The sequence below is a fragment of the Trypanosoma cruzi genome, genomic scaffold, assembly GCF_000209065.1.
Source record: "Trypanosoma cruzi strain CL Brener 1047053516785 genomic scaffold, whole genome shotgun sequence".
Taxonomy (NCBI): domain Eukaryota; phylum Euglenozoa; class Kinetoplastea; order Trypanosomatida; family Trypanosomatidae; genus Trypanosoma; species Trypanosoma cruzi.
The window spans coordinates 118,064-144,843 of record NW_001849491.1 but is presented as its reverse complement, the minus strand read 5'-3'; the positions used below and the strand labels follow the sequence as shown (position 1 = coordinate 144,843).

Genomic DNA, 26,780 nt, shown 5'->3' with positions numbered 1-26,780 from the left:
AGGCCGTCCCCATCACTTGACAGACCGTCCCAAGTGCCGTCAACAGCGCGGCAGCAGCAAGCAGTGCATGTTCTTTCCTCGATGAAGCAAATGTGTCTCCACCGGTGGCTACTGTTCGCTCTGCAGGCATCCCTGTACCTGCCCGGGAAAGAATGAGCGGCAATACGGTAACAATTTCCTCTACCCACCGATGCACAGACTGTACGCGGGCCTTGTTCCCAAATAGCTTGGACAATGTGGCTTCCGTCACACGGTTCGCGCGGTGAACGTTCAGCAATGTCTTCTCCGCCTGCAAACTCCCACCACTACTGATAATGCGCACAAGCTCCTCCATGCAACCCACAATAAGCGGAAGCGGATGCAAGTAATCCACTCCGGCTGAATTTGTTGAGGCACAGTCCACAGACGCACGCATCAGTGAAAAAAGATGTGAAAAAAGTGCAAATGATCGCTTTGTTGCCAGCGGACGGGCTTTCACACGAACAAGATCCATCAATGTGAGCTTTTGCTTTGGGTCACGCAGCCGTTTCCGGTGTTCCTCCACTTCCGACTCACTGAGTGTGTTCTCCACCGTCGGCAACGCGTGGTGCAGGCGGTCCAGCAACACCTCCAGTCCCTTCTGCTGCAGTACCGCACGTTGATCCGTGAGAAGTCGTTCAAGACAGGCCACAAAGGTCGCCTCATTAATACCCGCAAGTACACAAGCCAGAGTGTTACCGGCGAGCAGTTCCAACAACACTGTGAAAGCCTTTTTCTCACCATATTCAGGCAACCCTTCCTGCATCTCTGTCCCCTTCTTCGCCCCATTCACTGAGACGGGAACCATTATATCATTCTCTGTGGCAGCGTTAAGCTCCGCGTAGTGCGCAAAGAGTTCAAGGGTAGCAACTAACATCGCCATGCACTCATCGTTTGTGCGCGACCTCGTCAGAACCGCTGCATGCTCTTTCTTCTCATTCTCTTCCCCATCCAGCTTTGCATGCGAACTGCGAGAGGCATGCTGGCGATGCTGCAACTCAAGGAACCCACTCAAAAAGGCCTCGGATTTCACGGTGGTGTTGATAAGATGCAAAATCATCTCTTGTCGATTGATCACTTGGTTTGGTTTCACAAACTTACGGAAAAGTTTAATGACCGCAGTCTCCTCCTCTTCTTCTTCCTCCTCCCCATTCCGCCGCGTCGCCGCAAGAGAAAGCTGCTCGTGTGGATCGATCAGAAGGTGCATCATTTGTGTGAGGCAGCTGAGCTGCGTGTGCACGTCGAAGCCCTCCAGGAGGCTGCTGCACACGTCCATCGCACTTTCGTACCGGTGATGTGCGGAGGCAAAGTCGACAGCCTCCAGGCGGATGAGGAGCGCCACAACGGGGATATGAAGCGCCGTGCGTCCGGTTAAACGCGACCCCGCCGGCCCGGAGACAGTTATCGATGGTGCCGGCACAAACAAAGGGGAAACAACACGCAAGAGCTCGGCGATGACGTCAATTCGGTGACGAGACAACGTTGTCGCCTCTTCTCCTTCTCCCCCCTCTTCGTCTCCTGCCGCCGCAACATCTGGTACGAGCAACGCTGCCATCAATGTGACGCACTCTCTCACGAGCGTTCGAGTAATAAGAGCAGCGCCATGCGATTGCCCCTCATTCAACGCCTGCGGTGACGACACGCAAAGGTTCACCAGACTGCGAATATACACAAACACCTGGCGGTGGAACTGCGGCTCGCCCACATCGTCCGCCTCCGCAAGAAGCGGGAGTAAACCGCTCAAAGGGAAGGACTCCAGCAGTCCATCAATGACTGTGAACAGTGACGGGGAAGACTCGTCATCGTCATTGTCGTCAAAGTGAACAGACGGGGAAACAGTGATGAGGCTGCAAAACAAACGCAGTGCAAGAAGGGCATCCTTGTTTCGCGGGCACCATCCCTCCTTCCCGCCCAGGGAACTATCCCATACTTTGCCACACAACTGTAAAAGACGCTGCACGTCCGCATACGACAACGGGTTATACAACGCACACCACGATGGTGGTTCCCACGCATCCGCCATCTCCGTCGCCGGTGCCGCTAGTGCCTCCATCACATCCACCACGACCGACAGCTCCGGGGAAGGCTGCTGAAGAAGCCGCGACACCCACGGCAGGAAGAGGCGGTGGTAGCCGCCAAGTGTCCCAGCAAGGAGAAGTGTCGCGTCACCACCGAGACGGTTCAGAGACGCGGGATTGCTCAGTAAGGCGTGGGAAACTGTAGCGGCGAGGTGCTGCGCATACTTCTCCTCGCTATTGGATGCCTTGTTACCGCCACGTGAAGGTGCCATCGACGTCGACGATGACTCACCTTTCCGTCTTTGTGGAATGAATAGCACAGGGTTGGACTTTCGTCCCTCCAACCCGCGGCTCAGGGCGTTGGCAAAGGCGGTAAGAGCGTGACGATACACAGGACGGGCACGCCCACCAACGACATGGAGAAACGGGTGTTGGATGAGAGCCAGGCAAAGCTGCAAACATGCATCTTCGCCATCGTCCGACGGTGTTCCAAGTTCTGCGCGCAAAAATGCAGCATGCAAGAAATCCGCAGCTGCAGAACTCACCGCCACAGCCGCGGCGGGAGTGTCATTGGCAGCAGCTTCGTTGTTGTTGCTGCTGCTGGCGGTGACGGTGTTGGTGTTACTAATGCTGCCACCCGTCGTCAGGATTGATTTCAGCGCCGGCAAAAGGATGTCCATTGCGATGCTGCTTGTTGCCCCCTCACCGCGAGCGGCTTTGCCCCGAAGAGGGAAAAAGTGTTCCACTGCCCGACAGGAGAGAAAAAACGGCACTATTGGCTCCAACTCCTTCTGTTTCTCACACATCCTGGCCATCATGCGGCACAGCAGTTCAGCAGCACCACGCGTAAGAGGGCGGCGGGACTCCTCGCAAGCAATCGACTCGATGATGGCGCTGAGCGTAGTGGCAGAGATGTGTTCCACCCGCAACGCCAACTCCACGGAGATCTGCGCGGCAGTAGTCGTCGCACCATTGGCTCCGCTGACGTCACCCTTTTCTCGCGTTGCAGTGAGAACGATGTTCTGAATCTCCTGTAGGAGAGATTCCCTGCGACTCGTTGGTGCGGCAAGTGGACAGAGAAGCGTGAGGGACAAGGCGGAGAGTGAAAACTGCTGCGTCTCCGTCGCTGAAACGCAACCGCGGGTACGGAATACCGACGTGTAGACAAGACTGAACCAGTCGACTGGAAAGCGCTCCTCTTCGCGAGCAGCATCTGTTGGCTCCAACAGTCGTAAATAAACCGGTGGGAGACGCATGGGACTCAGGGCCACAGCTGGCAACGGCGTACTTAAGTAGCCAAGGAGGCGAGCCATGCGCTCCCACACCGCCACCCCATCACACGTGCAGCTCTCGTTCCTCAGACGCGCTTCTACGCTGCAGCGCACAGCCGTCCCCATGGCCGCTGTCAATTCATCCTTCGGCAGGTATGGGGCCACCAGACTGTTCTTCGCGCCACGACCAACCTGCTCCCTCACCTGCCGCAAAGCCGCACGTTGTGCCTCCCGCAATCTCGCCAAGTAACTGTCGTCGGTCCTCGTGCCTGAGCCAGCGGTGGTGTTGTTTTCCCCGACAAAAAAAACCAGCAGCATCCGAATCACGGCATCCGCCTCGGATGCCTCAGACGTTGCCAAGTGTGACGCACATACCAAACAGCACTCCATCATCGTTGACCTCGACTCACGCGAGAAGCGCTGCTCCCCCTGCCCCGCCTTGTCCCGTAGCCGCGATAACGCCGCCCGCAGCCGCGCATGAGCCTCCGCCCGCAGCAACTCCAAAAGTGGAACACATTCAAATACTGAAAGATACCCGCTCTTGACAACTCCTCCAGTGGCGGTGGAACTGCTGGTCACTTGTTTGGGCCCCTCCGTCCGTTTCACCGCCTTCTTGCCGTCCTGTTCCCCATTAGCCTCATCGTTGCTAACATCGCTTGCCGCCTCATTCTTCTCGGCATTTGATGCGGCGCCGTCTGCCACAACGGTGTAAAACCCAGACGTTCGACACATCTCTGGCACGACAGCGGTCAACCGCCTCTCCAACTCTACAATCAGCTCACGCAACTGACGCGCTGCGTCCGACCTTTCCTCCGGAGTCTCATTCGTGAATTCCCCCGTCGATTCCTGATGCACCGCATCCACATATTGCAGCGTCACGTAGTAGAGTGCCAACCCCCTGATAAAGTCATAAAAGGCATCGGTCTCACTGCTGCTTTTACGTTCGTGTTTCCTCCTTTTCCCTGACGACGACTTTAAGCGGCGGGCCTCTACAAACCGCCAAAGTGGTTGCAGTGCAAGACCGAGAAAGTCCTTCTGCACAGAAACGCCATGTTGCGTGGCCATCAACCACAGCGAACAGAGAATGTTCCGCAGGTGTTGGATAATGACGTCCTGCTCCGTACAAGAGAAGCCCCTGTCGGGTGCCGCCATCATCGTCACCGTCAGCTCCTCGGCCTCCCCGTTCACCAACAACGCGAGCAATTTCTCCATTGTCGTGGCGGCCGTATGCAGAAACTGTTCTGCCACAATACGGAACTGCTCGTACTGCACGACGTGTTCGAGGAGCTCCAGCAGTGAGTTGCCTCCGCCGCCGCTTCCGGGAGCCGACGACGATTTGATGAGCTGCTGTACCGTCATGCTATCCATCGCCTTCGCCGCCAGCAGCCGTACCTCCGGCAGGGGATGTAACAAACAAGAAAAAAGAGGAAGTCGCTCGGTCCTGCCGGAGGATCCCTGCACCTCCAACAACTCATAGCGAGTGCCACTGAGGTGTTGTGCAAGAAATGCGGTCGTCGCGGCCTGTGTAGTGACGCCGTTCAACAGCCGTGATAAAGTGGCGTCAAACACGTGACCGAAACGACGCTCCAATGCCCTGATCCACGTTGTGACCACCGAGTCCCCTTTGGATCTGCTTCCATGGGCCTCCGCCGCCGTATTTTCTTCATCTTCCTCCTCTTCCTTATTCGTCTTTTCTGGATCGCGGTTCCCCGATGCGGAAAACCGTGCGTGGCATGCCATCATAGCTTCAATCACTTCCGCCACCAACTCCTCCGTAAGCGGGAGGTCATTCACGGCACAGTGCACAAAGTGCAGTACATCAGGGGCGACAGACTCTAGTGAATGGGACACGCACAGTCGTTGAAGGCACTGGCGAAGCAAGACAGCAATGAGCGAGTCATACATTCCACCGCCAGCGTTAGCCGCCTCCTCTGCAGCGGCTGTGATCCATGGCGCCCACTGCTTCCATGGCAACGCCAGTAGCAATTGGACATGCGGGACAAAAGTCACTTGCGTAACGGCTGTCCGTTGGGTGTAGAAAAGAAGGTCAAGGACAGCCAACAAGTCGCTCGTTGGCACAACGGCAGCAACAACAGCAGAAGACGACGACGACAATGATGCAGCAACCATATGATCTGCAGCTCTTGTTAAAAATCGAGCAATAGGCTTGACTACAGTCGCTAGTGTCGGCACGGAAAGCTGCACCTCATTGCTCCACGCAGCCAAAACAACGAGAGCGCTGCAGACCACTTCCCGGCTCGGAAGCAGCAACGCGGCATTGCCACCCTGGGTATCTTCCTGCAGCCGCAACTCCTGTTGCGCGCCTCCCTCCTCGCTTCCTGACACCGCACCACTGAGGAATTCCACGATAAAAGGCAACAAGACACGCCACAACGCCTCCGCATCGGGGTGCGAAGCCAATCGCACCGCCACACCGGAAAAAAGAGCATTTGCCGCGCTGTTGTGGACTTTCATGCGGACAGACATGGCAAGAGTGAGGCATACGATCCGCAGAGCCTTCCGACTCTCTGCGCAGGCCAGTATCAGGTGTTCCCGCAAAAGGGGAGCGCCGTGCTCCTGGTTTCTCTCAAGGAATGCAAAGCCTGTATCACGCAGATCCAGCAGCATCACCGCGCGAGCAAAGAGACTATGATCATGATACGGGAGAAAAGTCCGAAGCACTGCCTCCACATTGTGCACATGAACCTCGTGAACACGCACGAGGTACTCGAAGACCTGGTGGGCCGCCGTCAAAAACATGTGTGGACTGAGCAGTGTCAGGAATTGCTCGAGGGTTGCGTCAAGGGCCCGATTTTCTTCCAAGCTCAAAAGTTTTCGCTCCACGCGGGTTTTGTACGGGTGGAACAGTTCCTCAATGAATGGGTGGAAGCGGTTATCGATCGCAACAAGTGTCTGTAGGCCATGAACGGCAAGTTGATGAATCTGCTCCCGTGAGAAACTACGCGCCTCGCTGGCATCAAACAAAAAGGACTGCGACAGTCGTTTGTCTCCTACAGGCCGCTGCTGTAACTTCTGCAGCTGCGAGGCAAGTTGTGACGCCATTACCACAACAACAACACAACACGGACGCACGCACGCACAGAGACAGAGAGAGAGAGAGAGACAAAGAAAGAAAGGGAGAAAGATTTTGAGTGATAGACCCCTTCCCCTTTTTTTTCTTTTTTTATGGTTACAATTATTATTATTTATTTACTTCTCTTCTCCCTTTTTTTTTTTTTCTCCCTTTTTTGTTGTTGTTGTCGGAAGCCTGCCTGCGTGTGTGTATGTGTGTGTCACTGCGCTCAGTGACTGGACGCAGCGGGAATAAAAACGCTAATGTCTCGTCAAAGTCGATACAAAAAAAAAAGGAAGAAGAAAAAAAGAAGAGGAAAGCAGCCAGACAAGAGAAAAGGAAGAAGCAATACAAAAATGCATACGGACACCATTTAAAAATGGTGGCGAGTGAATCAAATGTCAGTGCGTGAGCGCTTGCGCCTTCCGCCCCTCTTCCCCTCGCCTGTCGCCTCCATTGTCTTGAGGCGCTCCACCGTACCCAGCGCCCCCACCGAGGATGCCGTGAACACACGATCACTCGGCGAAAAGGAGTGCAGCCGCGCACGGTAGGCGGCCGCCTGACTGCCCGCCGCTGCCGCCGCGGTGACGCCGCCCCACTGCTGCTGCCGCTCCAACCCAAAGCCGTCGAAGAGACAGCCGCCCAGCTCCACATATTGCCGTAGGTACGCCGTCTCCAGATCATACACGCGCAAGTCTAATGTCTCCAAATGACTCTCAAGAGCCTCGCGGCGTTTCTGCAGCTGCTGCAACTGCGCTGGCAACCCTATCGCCTCCTCCTCCTCGGCGGTCGGGGTAAATGCGGTGGTGACGCCAAAATCCCGCCTTGCAGCAGCAGCGACAGCGCGTCGAACGTATCCTTTTGGTGGCATGTTGCAGAGAGAACTTTTACCGATGCCCTCCGTGTGCACAAAACGCCGTCTCCTACTGAATGTCCCAGCAAAAAAAAAAAAAAAAAAGAAAGTGAAGGCCGAGAGACGGTGAGAAAAAATATATGTATATATATATGTGTACAACGCCGGCAAGCAGGCAAAAAAAAAAAAAAACACGATAATCCAAAATAAAAATAAAATAAAACGTGACTGTATAAATATATATACGTATACATGCATAACTAAGTACATACATTCATACATGTGTATACACCGTCAACGGGAAGGGAGAATTAATGAGGCGGCCAAACACCTGCGCTCCACGCAATAGCTGTGGAAAACCAAGAAGAAGAAGAAGAAGAACAAGAAAAAAAAAAAAGCAGGAAGGTTAAATATTTGGCACTTCACTTCTTTTCTCGCCGTTGCTGTTGCACTCACTAGGGCTCATGCAGCGTGCATCCCCCCATTTTCTTCACACACACACACACACACCCTCTCTGAATGAGATCACGTGGAATCAAAAGATGTATGTGCATAGATCTGTAGTAACAAAAAAAAAAAAAATTCAGGACAGAGAAAAATAAAAAATAATAATAATAATAATGACAATAAGCGAGTATGCATCTTTACACTCACTCACTCACACAAGAAGAGATGGAGACACGCGCGTTGGTCAAAATCCAGGCACGCACACACACACACACACGCTTCCATCCGTCCATCCATCCCAAAAGAAAACATTCTTCATTACATTGGCGTGGCCGAGGCAACATGTCTTTCCACAAGAGACACGCGCACTCACATTGTGCTCGCTGTCTTCGGTAAAAGCCCCACCGAAATAACGGGGTGAGAGAAATTCAGAATGATCGCAGGACAGCCCTGATGATTTACCGAAGTCACGGCACAAGAGATACCGCCAGCAACATGTAGTCCTACCAAAATGATCGCACCTATCACCCTGCAGCGAGGGGAATCTTATCCCACTACCCCCTGCTCTCTCTTCCTCCTCCTCCTCCCCTCATGACGCCCGCACGGAACTGCGATATGTTGACAAGCAATCATCCTCCAGAGAACGTTGAGAAAGGGCCCCCCTTCCTTCCCCCCTCCAACAAAGAAAGAACACACACATTTATTGTTGTTGTTCCCTCGCACTGTACATACTGGCTGCCTTGCGGTGGTTTACACCTCCATCGAGCACCCCACCACCGCGATACAATTTCCATTTCGTAAAGATGGCAGCATCCGTCCTCCACGTCCATTGACTGCATAAGACAAAACACCCCCTTGCAGGTCACAGCGTCACTTCTATTTCAGGCTCAATAGCCCAACGCACAGGGCAAAAAAAAAAAAAAAAACCGATGCCCCAAAATTCACTGTCACCAAGTGCCTCCTAAATATGTCCTGCTGCGGCGTAAACCACACACGTCGCACAGCGCCGCCTCCTAATGGATGTCCTCGTAAAATAATTCCCAAACGTTCAAAAGGAGTTTCATCGCAATCAACTCATACAAGGCAAGGCAACGCTCCTCACTGAGATGCACCCGCCCACCCCACGTTACCCCTATCGCCACTATCTCATCTGTACATACACGCATACAAATATATACCACTGACACCACAGCAGCAGCAATAGCAACAAGCCCGCATAGTGAAAAAAAAAAAAAAAGACTACGTGACGCTCAGTAATGGGAATTTCATCAGCCCCAATCATCCCCCTATCTTTTTTAACTTGCCCCTCTCTTCTATCGCCATTCGGCAAAGCGGAGCAAATGAAGTGTCATCTCGACTAACTTAGACAACCTCTTGGCCAGAAAGTCAGTTGCACATTCACCCTTGCCTGTATAATCAGCCGCCAGCTTTCTTCGTCAGTCGATATCGCCTCGCGTTGCTTGGATTCCTCTTGAAACACAAGTGCCTGCTGTGCAACCCACTCCTCTGGCACTGGAGGATCCGCCTTATCTGCGCTTTGTGCCGCACGAGAAGGTGTCTTTGGTGCCAGAAAGAGTCCTGCCATTTGCCTCAAAGCAGAAACTTTGTCACTCTTTCCCGAAGAATTGCGCAAAGATGCGTCATCCCTCCTTTTTGCAGCCTCACCCTCGAGCTCCAACTTGAGACTTTGCTTGGCTGCATCCGAGATGGACTCCACCACGACACGAAAGGCATCTCCGCAGTTCTGGACAGTGCGGGGTGTCAGCAGCGCATATGTATCAAAGTCCTTGTCAAAATAAGTCACATACGCGACTTTAATCCCCAGCAGCAACGCGTTTTCCTTAATGGCGCCCACGACACCCTCAAAAGTGAGGGGTTCATCCCCCCAGGGGTTCACCAACTTTGTTAACCCCACATAGTCACCCCCATTTGTAACGTACTTCACTGACCAGTAGCCAAGATCATTCCTACCACCTTTATCGTCCCCGCCGTTCATCCAGCCACGCTCCACAAAACCCGCTACAGACCTACTATCTCCAAGCCCTTGAGACGTTTTCCTCTGGTATGATCCAGGAGAGACTAATCTCCTCGGAAAGACATGTGACCTGGTGCGAGCTCGATAAGCCGTAGAAGTCGTCGTCTCCAGCAACGTTGGATTTGAATGGCAGGAGCGAGCAACGCGCACACAAACTCCGTCCGGATACGGCGATAAAGTTTCCGCATTTGATACAAAGCCACGCGAACTCGGCACAGTTGACAAAGTATATCCATGCAAAAAAGATTGTGTCAAGCCCGCAGCAGGAATTTGCGGCGACACAGGCATTGAAGTATTAGCAACCATTTCTCACAGGCAACAGAGAGTCCACCGCTACAGAAACAAAAAATATAAAATATTCCTGTTATGTACAATGCACCGTCCTACCTTTTAGCAAAAAAAAAGAAGGAGAAAAAGCGCATAAAAGCAACGGCGGTGTGCACGGGGCTGGTGCGTGCGCTGCAGACACGAGGCAGGGGAACGTCAGTGAGGCCCCGGGAAGGACCAACCGCCAGAACTCATTTCACTGCGCAGGGCGCATCGAAAAAGGTACACTCAGTTAGCGAGATCATCACGCAGCAGCAAAGAAGGCAGCAAAGGAGCGGAGGGAAGGAGGAAGAAAGGGCGCAGTACATGGCACTTATCATCCCCGGGACTACCAGAAGGCACCACCGCGGCAGAGCACAGCGCACGGGCACCTCGGATTGCCCCGTGGAACACGAGCCCGCACCACGCCTAAGCACTGCTCGCAATACAAGAAGGAAATTAGAAATAGAGGAGGAAGAAGCCGCACCTAACCGCCCATCTCGCACAGTGTCGGCACCGACGCAGCACTGTTCAGCCACAGCCGGCTTCTTCTTCTGTGCTCGCGGACGAGAAATCTCACGCATCTCAGGATCCCGCAGCAGGCAACGGCTTCGAACCCGTCGAGAGCTTTTAATGCGTTTCGCACAAAAACAGGCCATATCTCGCGTGACGACAAGGCCCTTACGCGCAACGGCGGTGTGCACGGGGCTGGTGCGTGCGCTGCGGACACGAGGCAGGGGAACGTCAGTGAGGCCCCGGGAAGGACCAACCGCCAGAACTCATTTCACTGCGCAGGGCGCATCGAAAAAGGTACACTCAGTTAGCGAGATCATCACGCAGCAGCAAAGAAGGCAGAAAAGGAGCGGAGGGAAGGAGGAAGAAAGGGCGCAGTACATGGCACTTATCATCTCCGGGACTACCAGAAGGCACCACCGCGGCAGAGCACAGCGCACGGGCACCTCGGATTGCCCCGTGGAACACGAGCCCGCACCACGCCTAAGCACTGCTCGCAATACAAGGTGTAACGATGTGCGGTCAACAATCCATCTCTGCAATATACTCTATTTCTATTATCGGTGATACAATACATATATATATGTATATAAAGGGGCGCGCGGCAAAAGAAAAAAAAAGAAAAGGAAAAAAAGTTATTCTTCATTTTCCACCCCTCGCAGAGTATCACGACAGAAGCAGCATCATGACATCGTTGAGAAGGAGCAGTGTATAAAAAAAAAAAAAGGCTGAATGAATGGGAAGCAAAATGAGGGGTGTCGGAGGATTACTTTGCAAACATTGCCAAAATGGTTTGGCCTTATCAAAAACGTGCATTTTCGATTGTTACGTTTCTGCCTTCTTTTTTTTTTTTTTTTCCCCGTATGATTATTTGTGTGTGGGTGTGTGGTGCTCTCAAGATATTTTCCAACATGCACATGTATGCTTCCGCGGTGGACGCGGTAAAATACGTCGTTTGTTTGTGAAGCATCCAAAAAGTTTAAAAAAAAAAAAGAAAACGCACAAAAGACGAAGCAAAAAAAGAAAAGAAGAAAAAAGAAAAAGAAAAAGAAGAAATGCGATGCAGCAACATCCATGCAACAAACTGAGGCATCAATGGCTTGAATATAAATCGCGTCGCAAAAAAGAAAAGAAAAATTCTTCATTCACCAGGAATATTTGAAACCAAATTGGTTAACTATATATTATATAGTTAAATATTTTTTTTTTTCTTTTTGGAGGGGGAGAAGAGTTCTGTTCCATTCTCTTTTTTCCTCTTTGTTTGTTTGTGTGTTTCCCCCATTACTTTTATTTGTCGCGCACACGTTTTTTTGGTGTTTGTTTGTTTGCCTACTTGTTGTTGTTGTTGTTGTATTTTTATGCGTGGTGGTGGTGGTGGAGGGCTGTGGCTGCACCGGCGGTCGGTTCTCCCGTGGGCGGCTAAGCCGTCATATTCCGAGCAAAGCGCCCAAGAGAGAGCAAAGAAGCAGCCAAGGCAAACTGGGAGTAACCGCAACGCTGCCTGCATCCACCCCGAAGTATTTTTTCCTGGCGTCTTTTTTTTCCATCTCCAAGGGCTTCGAGAGGCTCCTCTGCACTGGGCCCTCCACAGGCGTAAGCAGGTTCTGGAAGGTGTTGTTATCGAGCGTAGGTTTCAAGACGGCAGAGGCAAGGGTGGTGCAAACATCCGTGTATCTTGGGCAGATAATGTGGCCGCGGGTGAATGGAGTTCCTGGTTTCAACCGGTGCCCCTCTGGACAAGGATACCAGGTGTCATCTCCCACGTACCGTATGCTTGCAACCCCTTTATGTTCGCACGATACCTCCACGCAGATAGCACCAATGGTCACCGAGTTGAAGCGAAGCAAGTCGGTTTCCACGCATCGCGAATTGGGCCCCACACGACACCCAGTAAAATTGTTCAGAGTACTGGTGCATGTGCCTTCCGCCGACGGCATAATAACAGGACAGTAATCCGTCAATTCATTCGGTGAGCCGCCCATAGAAGGATATTTAAAGTACCTATACACCGGATGCAGATCCTTTCCGAAGTCAAACAAGCCGCAAACCCCCAGCGCCAAATGATCGGATGTGCATTGAAATAGAAAGGAACCATCGACGCAGAACATATCAGGGTATTTCGTGGTACCATTGTTTACGCATTTCTCTTCCAGAAAATCGCATCCAGTGTTTCTGCCCCACCCCATCACCTCCTCCATGCCCCAATTAGCGCGGTAATACCCCAAATCCTCAAATGCAGCCATCGTCATGGCGGAGTAGTACCCGATGCCAGCAACACCCGCCATTATCTCATCCTTCGCGTTCCGTCGCTCCCAGTGAGACTGCGCCGTCCCCGCACCACCCTCATCCTCCAGCTCCATACCAGGCGCCCTATCGCAGTTAAAATGTTTCCGCGTCACCTCCCGTGTCTTTTCGGAAGACACTACGAGGACGTTGGATTTGCCACGAATTTTGGACAACTTGGTGACCATTTTGCTTTCAGTAAAGAGTTGAACGGAAAATCCAAGAGCGTGTGCAATCTCATGTGCAACGGCGCGCGAGAGGTCCTGCCTTGAAGAGATGTGCTGCGGACCAAAGTTGAGAGCACCAACAGCGGGTCGACCACCACTCCTGAGAGCACACGGTACGCCCCACGCGACATTCACGTCATGCGTCGGCCCAGCAGCAACATAAAGGATAAAATCGGCACCAGTAATCCCTTCAGTAAAATGACCATCAGGAATCAAAAACAAACTACACGCGCCAACGAGAGAGGACGGCAACACAAATAATTCCGTTGTTTGAACAAGGAGACGATCCGAATGTAACTTAATGGAGTCTGGTAAGAGCTTATTAATAAGAAGCGCCTTCTTTTCTTCAGTAAGGATATGCCTCTTCTCGCACTTCACCGTGTTACCCTCGTAGTCTGGACGCATATCCCCCTCAGCCGTGCAGTAACGTGACTTATTCTTCAGATCCTCTGTGAAAAATCCGATGCGTAACGGTCCCCACTCCGGCTCACTGGCGGTGTATGCCTGGAATGCACCCTGTCCCTTCCGCGGCAGCTCACGCACCATAGGCAGAGGAGCACCATCTCGCGTCCTCTTGTCGAACGTGCAGCGATGTTCCACACGGCCCGAACAGAGGCGCACACAAAGCAGCAGCAGCAGCAATATTAGGGGTAGCGTCGATAACGAATAAAAACTGGACATTTGCATGCAAAACGAGATGCGATCACACTTCACACTACATGCAAAGCAAAAAAAAAAAAAAAAAGGAAAAAGAAACAGACCTGGAAAAAAAGTGTACACATAACAAAAAACAAACCAATTCCCTCATGCACAGAAGCATCTTCCACACCTTGCCATCAGAAAACGAGCACACTACAAGAAAAAGAAAAAAAAATACCCCGCAGCTCCTCCAGTAATCATAAAATCCACACTAAAAAATCAATACGCAAAGTTAATACCAACAAACACCGTATATAGCCTCCGGTCTCGCACAGTGTCGGCACCGACGCAGCACTGTTCAGCCACAGCCGGCTTCTTCTTCTGTGCTCGCGGACGAGAAATCTCACGCATCTCAGGATCCCGCAGCAGGCAACGGCTTCGAACCCGTCGAGAGCTTTTAATGCGTTTCGCACAAAAACAGGCCATCTCTCGCGTGACGACAAGGCCCTTACGCGCAACGGCGGTGTGCACGGGGCTGGTGCGTGCGCTGCAGACACGAGGCAGGGGAACGTCAGTGAGGCCCCGGGAAGGACCAACCGCCAGAACTCATTTCACTGCGCAGGGCGCATCGAAAAAGGTACACTCAGTTAGCGAGATCATCACGCAGCAGCAAAGAAGGCAGCAAAGGAGCGGAGGGAAGGAGGAAGAAAGGGCGCAGTACATGGCACTTATCATCTCCGGGACTACCAGAAGGCACCACCGCGGCAGAGCACAGCGCACGGGCACCTCGGATTGCCCCGTGGAACACGAGCCCGCACCACGCCTAAGCACTGCTCGCAATACAAGAAGAAAATTAGAAATAGAGGAGGAAGAAGCCGCACCTAACCGCCCATCTCGCACAGTGTCGGCACCGACGCAGCACTGTTCAGCCACAGCCGGCTTCTTCTTCTGTGCTCGCGGACGAGAAATCTCACGCATCTCAGAATCTCGCAGCAGGCAACAGCAGTCCAATCCTTTTTGCTTTTCACTTTAAGGTCCTAACTACGGATATGAAAGATAAAAAGCGAAACAGACAATTTTGTGTACGAAGTCCATCAAGTCAAGTGACCAGTCTTTTATTATAAAAGTACTTGAATTCTGGGAGCATCAATCATTACGTTAAAATAATAAAAATAAGATTTGAAAATATATATCTATCTACATATATAAGTATATATAGATGTACTGTTTGAAATCACCTTTAATTTGGCGGTTGACAAAAGAATTGTTCTCAGTTGTTGTTGTTGTTGTTGTTTTGTTTTGGTTTGTTTGTTTGTTTGTTTTTCCGAGGGGGGTTGTGTTTGTGTGTGGATGTCCCATCATCTCTTCTCTTTCTTTCTCTCCCTTGTGCGACAGTAGCAACGGCACCCAGTCGAGAACAGGTTCGCCCCCCCAATTCGGGTGTTTTTGTGCCAACAAATGGCAAGACGCGCACTGCGTAAGTTGGGGGTCTAAATGCACATCGGGGTGAGACAAAATCATCCTGTGCAACGAGCGACTATCCCTCCATTTCAACCTTTCTGGCTCTTTCCGTCTCTTCCTGCTCTAAAAGCTCATTTACCTTGCGTTGTCGGCTGCGCATCTCTTTTATTGCCACGTTTTGACGTTGTGCGCACTGAATCTTGATGGAGGCTTCTGTTGGCGTCATTTTCGTTTGTTTCTGGCAGTGTGCGCTTGCCCAGTCATGCAAAAAGGCGTATATGTCATTTGGCTTTTGGCGAACGACTTCGGCAACGAAGGTCTCGAGATACTCGCGCATCCCGACACGCTCAAGGTACTCTCGCTGCTCCTCGCCGTATTCAAGATTATAGTCCATACTTGTGAAGGATGCCCCTTTGCCCTCGTGTACGTGGGTTGCCTCTTTTTTTTTCTCTCTCTCTCTCTATCCCTTCTCCTGTGTGAAGGGCGAGGAAGGCTGTTTGTTATTTTGCTTTGTTTGTCTGTTTTTTTATTATTATTCCTCTTTGCAATTAGTACTCATGGGGGGAAATGGCAAATGGGATTGACGTGCCGCAAAGACCACAAACATATGAGAGGTGGTAAAAATGCAGGATAGCGTGAAGAACTGAACCACAGGGAGGCCCTCCCCCCCACGCTAAAAAGGCATCCATATATGTATATTTATAAATAATATATTGCCACTGAGAGAGAAAAGTAAAAGAAAACAAAAAATATAAAAATAATAATTCCCCAGCCAATAAAATGGAAAATATATAAATATATTTTTTTTTTCGACAACCTTACGTACACATTGCAGCTGCCATGTGTATTAATTAACTGCAACGTGTGGTTCTAATCTCTCTGTTTAATATTTCCCAATAGTGTGAAGAGGCATGTCTGCAAAACGCTACGTTGGAGCTGGAGATAAATAAATCATGCTGCCGTCAGCTCTGGTGAAGGAAGAGTACGAGAACGTAAAACTGGTGTCGCCGCAGTCCTCATTTATCCCGTGCTCGTCTGATGGCGGCAGTGGAGAAGAGCGACACCGGGGTCCCTGAAGGGACGTGGCAAGCGAGGGTGTGGAATATGTGTTTGCCTCACGCGGACGCCGTCGCCACGCCGGCAACAAACCGCGATGCGGCCCTGCCGCCCCGCTCTCCTCTCCCCCTTCAACCTTCTCGTCCTTCTTCTTCTTATTGAGTCCCTCCTCCTCGTCAGTGTGAGACGACAGCGCGGCCCCCTCGTGTAGCGGGCACTCAAACAACAGGCGCCAGTACGGCGACCCACGGGCGATGTGTCGTTTCTCACGCACGCAAATCTGGCGTCCCCCGGCGGTGGTGAACATCGTCGGCACCATAACCGTGACAGTCTTCACCTCAGGCCAAATGTTGTTGCTGAGAGCAGGTCGGTCTGTCGTCTTCTCCGGGTCGCAATCATAATAGCAATGCCTCTTCGTCATTGTGTTGTCATCATCCATGTGTCTCTGCTCAAACAAATTTAATGACGCCTGTTTTCGTGTGGGTGAAGCGGCGGAGTCGACCACAACGGCAGCAGCGCCCACATCGCTCCCGTTGCCGCCATCACCACCGCCGTCGCCGTAGTCGGCCGCATCTCCGCTGGCGCAGCTGCCACTTCGGGTCGTAATCTCCCTGTCGCCCCCAAAAAGTCCGCAAAGCTGTGATGTACCTTCCATGAGAATATTCGTGTATCCTCGTGTTTGTTTTTTCTCACTTGTTTTGTCTTCTGCGTATGTACTTTTTTTTCCTCACTTTCCACTCGTCATGGAGCGCTTCCATGCACACGTACACATAAACAAACAAAGGCAAACAAAAGGGTAGTAAAAAACATCAGGTGCATGTACGTACCCAAAGAATGAATAGCCAGAGTCCATGTAAGGCATTGCATATATCACATGGCAGTTCATGTGATCCTAAAAAATGTGTCAAAAACAGAGAGTATTGTAAGGGGCACTATGTCTATTCCAATTTTACGCGCACTCTCTGTTAAATTAATCTCCCTCCTTTTCCCGTCTCGTTTCTCTCCCTCTCTCTCTCCCATTCACGAGACTGCGGCTATTTTCAGGTGCTCCGGATCCGCCTCAGACACCTCTCAAATACGCCAGGCATGTGGGCCATGTAGTGAGATCCTGAACAAACGTCCGGAAGGACACACACATGATGCACAGATAATCCAAATATACATTACGTATATATATATATATATACATATATTTGGCCTCCCTTTTATTTTCACCTCAAAAATGTTTTGCCATCAAATTTACACTGGACATTTTTTTCCCCCTTTCGAAGTTTTACGTCGTGGGGTGTGTGTCTGCCGTGGATGCCGCTGCCGCCCTCTGCCTGGCTGCCCACTGCGCCATGTACTCACAGGCGTTCTCTGGTTTATCGCGGAGTACGTCAGCGACGAGCCTCTCGATTATACCGCGGACGTTGTGGGAGTGGAGGTACGCCTGATCCTTCTGGATGCTGCTGATGTTGTGGCCCCCTGTTCTGCTCTGCATTTCTATTTCTTTTTCTTTTTTTTTTTTTTTATTTCCTTCGCCCTCCCCCGTCTTTTTGTTTTTGTTGCTTCAGACGGTCCTCCCCTCTTGTCGGTCCTGCCGGTTGGCTCCCTCCATGCAACACACACACAGATATATAAAGAAAAAGAAAAAAAAAAAAAAAAAAGAGCGAAAGACGGAAGAGCACACACGCATAAAAATATTTCCGCCATGAAACAACAACAAAAACATATATATACAAATCTTTGATCCTCTCTCTCTCTCTGTGTGTCTTTGCTGTTGTCGTCGTTCAAACAACCCCGACAGCATCCCACCCCACTTACTCATTCACACTCAGAAAACAAATGTCAGACACGCTCCCAGCGTCACAACACGAAAAGAAAACGGTGCACGTTGCAAAGCCAGACACGCTCTTAATTCTTCTCTACCAATTCATATGTGTACATACCCCACATTTCCCTTCTTCCACTCTTCCAACTCTCCTTCTCTTCGCAGAAGATTCGCAGGAGGAAAAACAATAACAAAAACGGAGAGTTGCCGCAGTAAATACGACAAGAAAACAAAGCTCTATGCCCTCTTGACAGCACTCACTCTACTAACACGCGTGGATCCATCCAACGCCGCACCTGTCAGAGATTTACGACCTTGCTGCTTGGTTCGTTGGGTAATTGGTGGCAGCTTTGCGATGCTGCTGCGTGAATTCCGTTGAGCCAGTGATGTATCCTTTGGAGGGCTCCACGTTTCTGGCGGGACAAGCGTAGAACCCCGCATCCTCACGTAATACCCAACCGTCTCGTCAAATTTTACGCCGCAGGAAACGCACAAATTCCTTGGCGGTAATGCCTCAAAAACAGAGCCCGCCCCACGTGCGTGTCTACATGACTTCACTAAATGTTCCTGTTCCCTTAGGAACCTTTTCAGCTGCCGTGCTGCCGCAGCTTGCGCGGCGGCCTCAATTCGCTCCTGCTCCTTCCGCAGCGCCACCTGCTCTGGACTGTTCATGAAGTTTTCGTAGGCAATTCTCTCTGCCTCGGCGCGGGCGTTGAGTTCCTCTGTGCAGAGCGCCGCCCATGCCGCTTCCTCCTCGGCCACTTCATCCCGGCGTTCTCTTCTCTCCATCCCCATCAAGAAGGCCGTGGCAGCGCATAGCGAGTCCTCACACTCGCGGCGCCAGCGCGCCATCGCCTCCTCACGCTGCTTAGACCGGGCCTTCTCTTCCACCTCCTGCCTCCAACCCATGCGACCCTCCTCGCGAAGGGCCTCCTCATTAATTTCGTATTGACGCTGTTGAGTGGTTGCCCGCTTCCGCAAGCGCTCCAGAAGCCGCGAGAGGGCGCGATCACTCATCACCTCCTCCCCTGCTTCTACACGCCATTCAATAACTGCAGCCAAAAGGGATGTCGCATCGTTCACTATCTCTTCTCGCGCTATGGACTCTTCCCGCTCCAAATCTCTCCGCTCAGAAGCGTTCTTCAGCAAGTTGTACTCCTGCAACGCCTTATGCTTGATTAGGCCCAACTCCCACGGTTCAAATCGCTTCCGCACACTCTCCTCAATACATAACGCAGAACTCTTGACATGTCCTATCCCGCATGGATCGACGACAGGAGCAGCCCAATGCGATGACGTACAATTAAATGGCCTGACAAATAACGGCTGCTCAGCATCCCCAGCACTACTAAAAACCATTGCGCCCCCGCCAACTTCCTCTTACCAATATTCGGGCCGCAACACGTAGAAGAAGGCAAGACAAAGCAAAACAAAAAGAAAAGAGAAGAAATAATAATAATAATAATAATAATAATAATAATAATAATAATAATAATCAAATGGAAATAAAAGAGGAAAAGCAACCTCGCCAGCATAAATATATATGTATATTCACTCCGTAATCATACACGTATATAGATATATGGATATGCATCATGCAGCCATGATGCAAAATCAAACTCTCACACAGTGCGAAATTGTTCATGTGCATTCAAAACGATCTGCTAGAGCTTTGCTATATTCGTCGATTCTGTTCACTGCCTCCGTTAGTGTCGCTAGCTGCGCCTCAATCTTATCAATGGAAGCAAGCTGAGGAAGCGAATGCTCCATCAACTCCGCCGTCTTTTCCAGCTCTTTCACGGCATCCTTCGCCGAGGCTCGAACCTCTTGACACCGACCCTCCATTACTTCGTTGCAGTTCCCCAGTAATTTCCAATCCTCCGCGTAGGCTTCCATCTCGGCTGTCATGTACTGCTGCATCGCGGCATGAGCACGGCGTAACTGATCCAAGGCCTCTGCCCCTTTATCCACCGCCGAAACAGAAGGCGCACTACCCGGCTCCGATATACAATCGCTGTTAAAGGACCCTTTCGGCTCTAGTGGCTCCTCGGTGTCCGACGGTTGCCTCATCAGACCAGGATGAAGAAAAGGCAGAGAGGGGAAGGAAAAAACGGCACCTAATCGCCAAAAAAACACAAGAGAACGCATTAATAATTCAGAGAAAGGGGGAAAGGAAAGTAACGCACCGCACGGAGGATGGCAACGTAAACACTTTGCATAAATGTATGCAAATTGTTTAAAATAGTGACCAAACAGAAGAGTTATTCACTCGCAGTATATATACATATATATATATTGCTGCACCTTCATACCATGTTGTCAAGGGACGGTATACACCCCCGTTCGCAGCGAAATACTTCAAGCATATCCGCCAATAGATCCAACTTCTTCCGATGTGCACCACCCTCCAGAGTGTAGAGACGCACACTGTTCCCTAAAAACGCATCCGAGTGCAAAAGCTCCACGGGGTTCTGTCGTAAGTAGCCCTCCATTGTATCAATGAGGCTTGCCATCAGAGTGGTCGGATTCTTGTTAAGTGTTGCCTCGTAAGGGATGCAACTCACGTGCGAGGTCGCTGCACTTACCCATAGCTGATGAAACGCCTTTTGGCAGAGAGCCGACTGCGTCTTGGCAGCAGATAAAGGGGCAGTACTAGTTTGCCGTTGGGAAGATACCGTGGGCACAACGGAAGATGACTTTTCTGCAGTGTTTGGACTGCGGCAGAACTCACTCGTGCCTCGTGCCACTTCACGAAAAATTTGTGATGCCTCGCCCGCTCTATCGTTAAACGTCAACCAAAGAGCACGATTGATCGTGATCAGAAACCGATGGAAGTTCTGGACGTCATCCGACTCGTCTGCGGTGCTGAGGCCCTCAATAGCCCGAAAGACATCCTCGGCAAGGAAAATGTTTCCACAGTGTAAAGATAATGTCGCTAGCTGCTGCAGTTGTAGCATCTGTTTTAAAACCCTAAAGTCCGCACCCTCATAATCATCATCATCATACCGCTCCGCGGCTATCATCTCCTCAAAAAGTCGTATCGCGTCAGCGTACTTTTCTGTCTGATAGTAACTTACAACAAGAGCCCGCTGAATTCGTTTGACTCGGGTCTTCCGTAAAGGTGATACCGCCACGCCCGCATGTTTTTGGCACTCTTCAAGCAAGACGTACAGACGGCACTGCGTTTCCACTGCGCTGCCGCAGTAACTGGGTAGGAGTGCGCTAATAAAGCGAAGGGAAAAGGGCACTATCGACTCCCTAGTCACCGGGTCGGTGAAGCGATCACTGTTGAGATCCCCCACAGCATCCACCAACTTCTTCGCTGCCGCATATCGTTGCATACTAAAATATGCTGTCACCTGCACAAGAGTATACCGCAATTTACATGCCAATCCTTGAATCGTGTCGGCATCAGCCTCAGCGCCTAACCGTTCTGCCAACAGCAGTACGCCACTCCAGTTTGCATCGGCAGCCATAAGCCGCAGTCCCTCATCATTTTGCGGCACATCCTCTACTTCCAGATCCTCTCGCACAGAGTCCACTGGTAAGTTGCCCAAGAAGACCTGCACGGAATTCAGGGAGTGCGGTGAAGGCATCCAAAAAAAACTCTTCCCAACCTTTTCTCCCTTTTTTACCTGTTCTTCTTTTTGCTGTTGTTTCTCTTATTCTGCTTTTCCTTCTATTCACTGCAACGATGAGCAAGCGGAACCTTCCCCTCCTCTCGGTAGCTTCGCAAAGCAAAAGATACAAAGAAAAAAAATATATGTATTACGAGGGGAAGAGAGGAATTGGGAGTCAACCAGCGGTGCATGTTTCTTGACGTGGTAAAATCCACAAATACATAGATACATACAATTAAAGCAAAAAATAAAAGTAAAACCGCATCCAGCCTCTGTGCTGCATAATACAAAAATAATAATAATAATAATAATAATAATAATAATAATAGTATACCTTGACCTAAAGTGGATAGGTCGCTAAAGCAAAATCCTGCGAAAAGAGCTATTCGCCTGGGCTGCTGGCCGAATCCTCAAATTATCCAAAGGAATCAAACAAGACGGGAGCGAGAAGAGTTAAATGAATTGAAAGCAGTGGGTTGGCCAATTCCGCAATTTTTGCTCCAAATATATATATATATATATATTCGGATTGCCACTCTTGTGACACGGTGCACTTTTTTAGGATTGGATATATTTATTGCTTACAAAGTGGTATACTTTGGGGCCCTCCAGCCACAACAAAAATGGCTTCCGCCCTTTTACAAACGCGATACCATGCAGATCCAGTCATTTCATTCTGCCATGTTTTTTTTTTTTTTTTTTTTTTTTTTCTACTCTTACCAGCGCGTCTAGCTATACAATGCCGTCTGAGTGCCGAAGAGGTGGTCGAGCAGCGACAAAAGTTTCCTGCTATAAAGCAACTGCCATTGAGAGAACTTTCCGTGGCGAAGGTCCTGTTCAATGCCCAGCCGTTGGCGCACAGCCAAGGTGTCTAGACATTCTAGAAGCAGATGGTACAAGGTTTCCTGCGGGCCAATTGGCGTGCTTGCGGAAGCTGGCTGATCCTGCGGCAGCAGAGATCGCCTCCTGGCACTGCTGTTTCGATGTCGAGTGGCGTCTGGGTTGTGTGCGCAGCGACTTCTGTGCTGTGCGGTGCTTCTCCGTGTGGGGAAAACCATGTCACAGAAATCACATTTGAGCTCGGGAAGCGGTGGAGGATGTTCCGGGTGAAATGACCGACAGTGACTGACGAGATTCGAGAATCCCGTCAATATAGAATCGCAGTACGGACATTTCTCCTTCCGACGGCGTGTGACGGTCCGTCTCCTTACTGGAGAGACGTCTTCCTCCCTTGCCGACGGGGGAACAGCGTCCGTCCCCGGTGCAGTTGGATCATTGTTAGAGTGCATATATGCAGACTGTTCCGGTGAGATGTTGCAGAAACGGCATTGGTTCGTGCAATCTCTCACAGCCCAGTATAGTCGGCCCCAAAGCTCAGATTCGCCGCACCTTGCCCTAGCGAGGCGAACCAGTTCTTGACGGTGAAGAACTTCCTGAGTGATCAGGTCCTTACCGCTGAGATCTGATGGCCTTGTGCCGCAAAACAAGTAGCGATGAGTGTCTTGACGAATGGTACTACGCCACTTATTGGTGAGCAGGGTAGCAAAACATGTCAGCAGATCCGTATGCCATAAAGGTGCGATTCCGTGCCCCGTGTATTGTCCAGTTGCCATAGTCTGCGTCGCATACTGATCTGCAAGCTCGTTAGCATGTATTCCACAATGTCCGTAACAAAACTGCAGGTGCACAGACCAGCCAGCACACGTCAGTGTCAAGAGACGCTGCCAGATCTGACCCTCCGTCCAGTCTGTCTGACTGAGCGGGCCCTTGTTTAGAGCCGCTAGAAGAGACTGACTGTCTGTAACCACAAGCGGGGTTTTATGCCTGTGCTGGATACGAGGGATAATCAGCTTCTCTAGGGCTAGAAGCAGCACACGGGATTCCGTCCTGTAGCTGCATGGGCGTGTGTCGCAGTTTATACTGGCTTTTTCTATTATCTCCGATGAATTGAGGGATGCAAGCAGTATTCCAACCCCGGCTGACTTGGGAACGTCGACACCGCCATCCGTTGCGAGTATCCACGAACGATGGCTGTGCAGCGCTAGAGCCTCTTCGCTGACTCTGCGCTTTTCCCTTATCAGCTCTTCCCCGCCAGTTATTGAGGGATCTATCGGAAGTTCCACGCCAATGGTGACCCGGTGAGCGGAGGCCGCAAACCAGGGAGGAATGGAGCTGCAAAAGAACCGCTCTTCGCGTGGTGAGCTCTGAGTGATGCCATATTCCTTTGTGTATGCGTCTACAAAGGCATATAGCTCGTCCCGAGATAATGGCGAGATGCGGAAACCTGCGCGAGGCGGTGGCTCAGGCGGAGGTCTCCGCATCCAGTCCATCTGACATGCGCGTGTGTTCTCAAACATGGAGAGCCGCGCGCAGGCGGACAACATGGAGCGGCGGCATATTAGCCTCTAGAAGCGCGGATTCCGGGTCGACAGTGCTCGGAACTCCGCTGACAATGCGCGCCAGGGTTGCGTACGTCTTTTGCATCTCATTCTTTGCTGAATCCGTCGCTACTGCCCATATGAGCTCACTGCCATAGCGTAATTTGGATGCGCCGTATCCGATGATGAACGTGCGTGGGTCATGTGGAGATGGTCCCGCCCCTTTATGCGCTATGCGGCGTAGCTGCGATATCCGTTGCGAAGTGGCAGCGCACTGCTTGGAGGCCGCCACATTTGCCGTCAGTCGTGGATCGAGGTCCATGCCAAGAAGCTTCGTAGTTCGCGATGCCCCCATGGTCATGACTGGAATTTTACATCTAGCCACTTCCAGGGGCCACTTTCCTTCACGATCATATTTTGACTCCGTGTGCGTGGAGAATGTGAACCAAGCGGCTTCACACTTTGACGGGTTGATGGCCAGGCCATTTTACTGACCCCGCGCGTGCAGTTTTTCAAGGATCGTGTTGACTGCAGGAATGGTGTCTTCCCGAGAGTGGCCGTTGATTACAATGGAGAGGTCGTCCGCATACATGTCTGCTGTGACACCCGCAAAGCTGTTCAGCAGATTGAGAAGTGGGTGTACGTAAAGGGAGAACAAATATGGTCCCAGTACGGACCCCTGAGGAGCTCCTCGCAGCGTGGGACGCCGATCACTGTTTCTGTTACCAACTCGTGTCTTCGCGTAGCGACCACATAGAAAGTTTCTAAGCCACCTTCTACAATTCACCCCCGGAATATTAGCCAGCAAGCGACTGAGGACTCGATGATCTATGGAGTCAAAAGCCTTGCTGAAATCAACCAACACCAGCAGAGTCCGATGGGGTCTGTAGTGGAGTTGATTACCAATACCGCTCTTCTTGGGAAGGTTCACTTGGAAATAATGATTTCTATTATGCTCCACTTCGTGTATCAGGTGTGCCAGCTGCATCGTCGTGGTACGCATACTACGACACGCATACTGGTGCGGACGAGGCGTCCACAGCCAAAGCAGTCTCCTCAATGCCATTTTTTCAGCAACCTTACCCACGATGGAAGGAAGGCTGATTGGTCGATATGACTCCATTAGCGCCGGCGAATGACCGGGTTTCAGGACTGGGACGATGGTGGCTCGTCGCCACTGGACCGGAATCGTGCCGGCTGTCCGGCTGTGGTTGATGCGGCGGAGAGGGAATCGGAGACACTTCGTCGAAAGATGTCGTAGCGCCTCGCTGTAGACTTCGTCCGGTCCGAGGCCTTGCCGTACGGTGTGCTACGCAGCGCTGCACGCAGTTCCGCTTGATTAAAAGAGGCAGCCAGAGAGAGGGGAGAGAAGGAACCTATCGAAGATGAGGCGGCCGACTCGTTGTTGTTCTGCGGCCTAAGAAGGGGGTGGAGAAGAAATACACAAAGACCAGTTTTCCCCGTTATTTCCCGTTGGAAAACCCAATCGCCTTGCGAGGTGGGGAGGAATCCAAGATTGAGTGCATCCGCTGCTCTCCTTGCTGTCCTGAAATTATTCTTGCGGCCATCGTACATCAACGCCGTTGTGGGAGATGGAATTGATGTCTTTTTACGTCCGGAATCGTATTTTTAGGCGAGTGGTTTGCCTGGGTTTAACTTTCTGATGCGACGCCGATATTTGCTGCGCAAGCGCTCTCGGAGTAGGAGGAAGAATTGGCTCCTTGTCCGTTGCGTCTCTGCTTCACGGTCGGGCGTCGGTAACTGCAGACAGCGGGCCTTGCTGTCGGTAGCAATCCGCTCTGCTTTCGCAAGGGTGTCACCCCGGAGCTTGGGATCATCTTTGTGCATGCCGCGGGGGCAATGTCGTCGATACGAAGTTATAAGCGCTCTCGTAAAAGCTTTAATGCCGGTGGACTGCTTTTTATAGTCATATGCCGGAAGCTGTGCGTCGAATTTCTTGACGAATAAATCCCATTTACACTTCCCCCAACTGTAGAATGCCCTAGGTGCCGAAGGGGGTGCCGAAGGTATAGTATCCATAAATGCCTGATGCAGCGTGAATGTTAGCATATAATGATCACTAAGCGGCGACACAGAAGCTGACCAATCTGACACAGTCAAATGCTTTGACCATGTCAGATCGATACAGGATCGTTCTCTTGTGCCACGGGCATACGTGATCTCACCAGGGGTGTTAACCAAGGTGAGTCCCGCATCCGTGCGCAGTTCTAAAAATTCTGCAGCAACCTCGCTTGGAGAAGACTCCAAGAATGGCTCCCACTGTGGGTGATGCATGTTGAAATCCCCACACAGCAGGAGCGACGAGGCTGGAAGGCAGTTTACTAACCGCCTGAAGGATTGCGTTACTTGCGGTGGTGGTCTCATACAGGCACTCGCTACGATAAAATCACGGTTCTGGTCCAGAGCAAGCTGGACCACCACCACTTCAAGGCTGGTGTCATGCTGGGGGATGGTGAGGGGTATACGCTTGGAACGGAGAGTTTTCCGCACCAGCACCGCCACACCGCCTCCCTTGCCGATGCGCGACTGTGCATGGAGCACATAATCTCCAGTGTGCATGCTGGCGATCTGCTCCGACGACTTCCGAGTCTCCTGGATGGCTATTATGTCTGCTCCTTGCGCCATTAATGTTGCGAGTTTTGACGGCGTGAGGGAACGGTCATCTGGAGTGCTGCTATGGGGCCTGGGTTCTGCTCAATGTCTCCGCTTAGCAGTAGCTTTTGTCGTTGCGCGTCACATACGGCACGC

At 51.3% G+C, this 26,780-nt stretch overlaps 10 protein-coding genes and 11 non-coding genes across 21 annotated transcripts, besides 28 other annotated features; all 21 read right to left on the bottom strand.

The window, feature by feature from the left end:
- Positions 1–6,370, bottom strand: Tc00.1047053510565.179 (hypothetical protein, conserved; the record flags this gene model as incomplete). The annotated part of the gene is made up of 1 exon (XM_811174.1): positions 1–6,370. A coding segment is annotated over one exon (6,370 nt), but the record flags the coding sequence as incomplete, so codon positions are not given.
- Positions 1–22,220: a sequence feature (heterozygous, Esmeraldo-like haplotype).
- Positions 6,409–6,453: a sequence feature (CT-rich).
- Positions 6,471–6,563: a sequence feature (A-rich).
- Positions 6,665–6,737: a sequence feature (T-rich).
- Tc00.1047053510565.170 (hypothetical protein, conserved) lies at positions 6,775–7,251 on the bottom strand (the record flags this gene model as incomplete). Its single annotated transcript, XM_811173.1, has 1 exon — positions 6,775–7,251. The coding sequence occupies one exon, from the start codon at positions 7,249–7,251 to the stop codon at positions 6,775–6,777; it is 477 nt and encodes a 158-aa protein (XP_816266.1).
- Positions 7,466–7,525: a microsatellite.
- Positions 7,595–7,629: a microsatellite.
- Positions 7,838–7,863: a microsatellite.
- Tc00.1047053510565.160 (hypothetical protein, conserved) lies at positions 9,038–10,021 on the bottom strand (the record flags this gene model as incomplete). Its single annotated transcript, XM_811172.1, has 1 exon — positions 9,038–10,021. The coding sequence occupies one exon, from the start codon at positions 10,019–10,021 to the stop codon at positions 9,038–9,040; it is 984 nt and encodes a 327-aa protein (XP_816265.1).
- On the bottom strand, positions 10,197–10,294 carry Tc00.1047053510565.157. Its single transcript, XR_008255698.1, has one exon. It is a non-coding gene; the product is annotated as a C/D small nucleolar RNA (snoRNA), TB9C1C1 (small nucleolar RNA).
- Tc00.1047053510565.156 lies at positions 10,359–10,429 on the bottom strand. The gene has a single exon (XR_008255697.1). It is a non-coding gene; the product is annotated as an H/ACA snoRNA, TC9C1H2 (small nucleolar RNA).
- Positions 10,517–10,591, bottom strand: Tc00.1047053510565.155. The gene has a single exon (XR_008255696.1). It is a non-coding gene; the product is annotated as an H/ACA snoRNA, TC9C1H1 (small nucleolar RNA).
- Positions 10,593–10,667, bottom strand: Tc00.1047053510565.154. The gene has a single exon (XR_008255695.1). It is a non-coding gene; the product is annotated as an H/ACA snoRNA, TC9C1H3 (small nucleolar RNA).
- Positions 10,764–10,861, bottom strand: Tc00.1047053510565.153. The gene has a single exon (XR_008255694.1). It is a non-coding gene; the product is annotated as a C/D small nucleolar RNA (snoRNA), TB9C1C1 (small nucleolar RNA).
- On the bottom strand, positions 10,926–10,996 carry Tc00.1047053510565.152. Its single transcript, XR_008255693.1, has one exon. It is a non-coding gene; the product is annotated as an H/ACA snoRNA, TC9C1H2 (small nucleolar RNA).
- Positions 11,141–11,168: a microsatellite.
- Positions 11,516–11,590: a sequence feature (T-rich).
- Positions 11,713–11,744: a sequence feature (AT_rich).
- Positions 11,962–13,731, bottom strand: Tc00.1047053510565.150 (surface protease GP63, putative; the record flags this gene model as incomplete). The annotated part of the gene is made up of 1 exon (XM_811171.1): positions 11,962–13,731. The coding sequence occupies one exon, from the start codon at positions 13,729–13,731 to the stop codon at positions 11,962–11,964; it is 1,770 nt and encodes a 589-aa protein (XP_816264.1).
- Positions 13,773–13,800: a microsatellite.
- Tc00.1047053510565.151 lies at positions 14,009–14,080 on the bottom strand. The gene has a single exon (XR_008255692.1). It is a non-coding gene; the product is annotated as an H/ACA snoRNA, TC9C1H1 (small nucleolar RNA).
- Tc00.1047053510565.149 lies at positions 14,082–14,156 on the bottom strand. The gene has a single exon (XR_008255691.1). It is a non-coding gene; the product is annotated as an H/ACA snoRNA, TC9C1H3 (small nucleolar RNA).
- On the bottom strand, positions 14,253–14,350 carry Tc00.1047053510565.147. The gene has a single exon (XR_008255690.1). It is a non-coding gene; the product is annotated as a C/D small nucleolar RNA (snoRNA), TB9C1C1 (small nucleolar RNA).
- On the bottom strand, positions 14,415–14,485 carry Tc00.1047053510565.145. Its single transcript, XR_008255689.1, has one exon. It is a non-coding gene; the product is annotated as an H/ACA snoRNA, TC9C1H2 (small nucleolar RNA).
- Positions 14,573–14,647, bottom strand: Tc00.1047053510565.143. Its single transcript, XR_008255688.1, has one exon. It is a non-coding gene; the product is annotated as an H/ACA snoRNA, TC9C1H1 (small nucleolar RNA).
- Positions 14,869–14,907: a microsatellite.
- Positions 14,957–14,982: a microsatellite.
- Positions 14,986–15,005: a microsatellite.
- Tc00.1047053510565.141 (hypothetical protein, conserved) lies at positions 15,221–15,538 on the bottom strand (the record flags this gene model as incomplete). Its single annotated transcript, XM_811176.1, has 1 exon — positions 15,221–15,538. The coding sequence occupies one exon, from the start codon at positions 15,536–15,538 to the stop codon at positions 15,221–15,223; it is 318 nt and encodes a 105-aa protein (XP_816269.1).
- Positions 15,839–15,859: a sequence feature (AT_rich).
- Positions 15,889–15,910: a sequence feature (AT_rich).
- Positions 15,929–15,954: a sequence feature (AT_rich).
- Tc00.1047053510565.130 (uncharacterized protein) lies at positions 16,070–16,855 on the bottom strand (the record flags this gene model as incomplete). The annotated part of the gene is made up of 1 exon (XM_811170.1): positions 16,070–16,855. One exon carries the CDS (start codon positions 16,853–16,855, stop codon positions 16,070–16,072), a length of 786 nt encoding a protein of 261 aa, XP_816263.1.
- Positions 17,357–17,393: a microsatellite.
- On the bottom strand, positions 17,474–17,683 carry Tc00.1047053510565.125 (hypothetical protein, conserved; the record flags this gene model as incomplete). Its single annotated transcript, XM_811175.1, has 1 exon — positions 17,474–17,683. The coding sequence occupies one exon, from the start codon at positions 17,681–17,683 to the stop codon at positions 17,474–17,476; it is 210 nt and encodes a 69-aa protein (XP_816268.1).
- Positions 17,689–17,717: a microsatellite.
- Positions 17,822–17,849: a microsatellite.
- Tc00.1047053510565.120 (hypothetical protein, conserved) lies at positions 18,251–19,372 on the bottom strand (the record flags this gene model as incomplete). Its single annotated transcript, XM_811169.1, has 1 exon — positions 18,251–19,372. The coding sequence occupies one exon, from the start codon at positions 19,370–19,372 to the stop codon at positions 18,251–18,253; it is 1,122 nt and encodes a 373-aa protein (XP_816262.1).
- Positions 19,462–19,509: a microsatellite.
- On the bottom strand, positions 19,655–20,161 carry Tc00.1047053510565.110 (uncharacterized protein; the record flags this gene model as incomplete). The annotated part of the gene is made up of 1 exon (XM_811168.1): positions 19,655–20,161. One exon carries the CDS (start codon positions 20,159–20,161, stop codon positions 19,655–19,657), a length of 507 nt encoding a protein of 168 aa, XP_816261.1.
- On the bottom strand, positions 20,320–21,609 carry Tc00.1047053510565.100 (hypothetical protein, conserved; the record flags this gene model as incomplete). Its single annotated transcript, XM_811167.1, has 1 exon — positions 20,320–21,609. One exon carries the CDS (start codon positions 21,607–21,609, stop codon positions 20,320–20,322), a length of 1,290 nt encoding a protein of 429 aa, XP_816260.1.
- Positions 21,630–21,694: a sequence feature (GA-rich).
- Positions 21,925–21,964: a microsatellite.
- Positions 22,138–22,157: a microsatellite.
- Positions 22,221–22,295: a sequence feature (haploid, non-Esmeraldo-like haplotype).
- Positions 22,296–26,780: part of a sequence feature (areas not merged during assembly with more than two copies in the genome that could not be assigned to a particular haplotype) that runs on past the window's edge.
- Positions 22,318–22,343: a microsatellite.
- Positions 22,319–26,780: part of a mobile genetic element that runs on past the window's edge.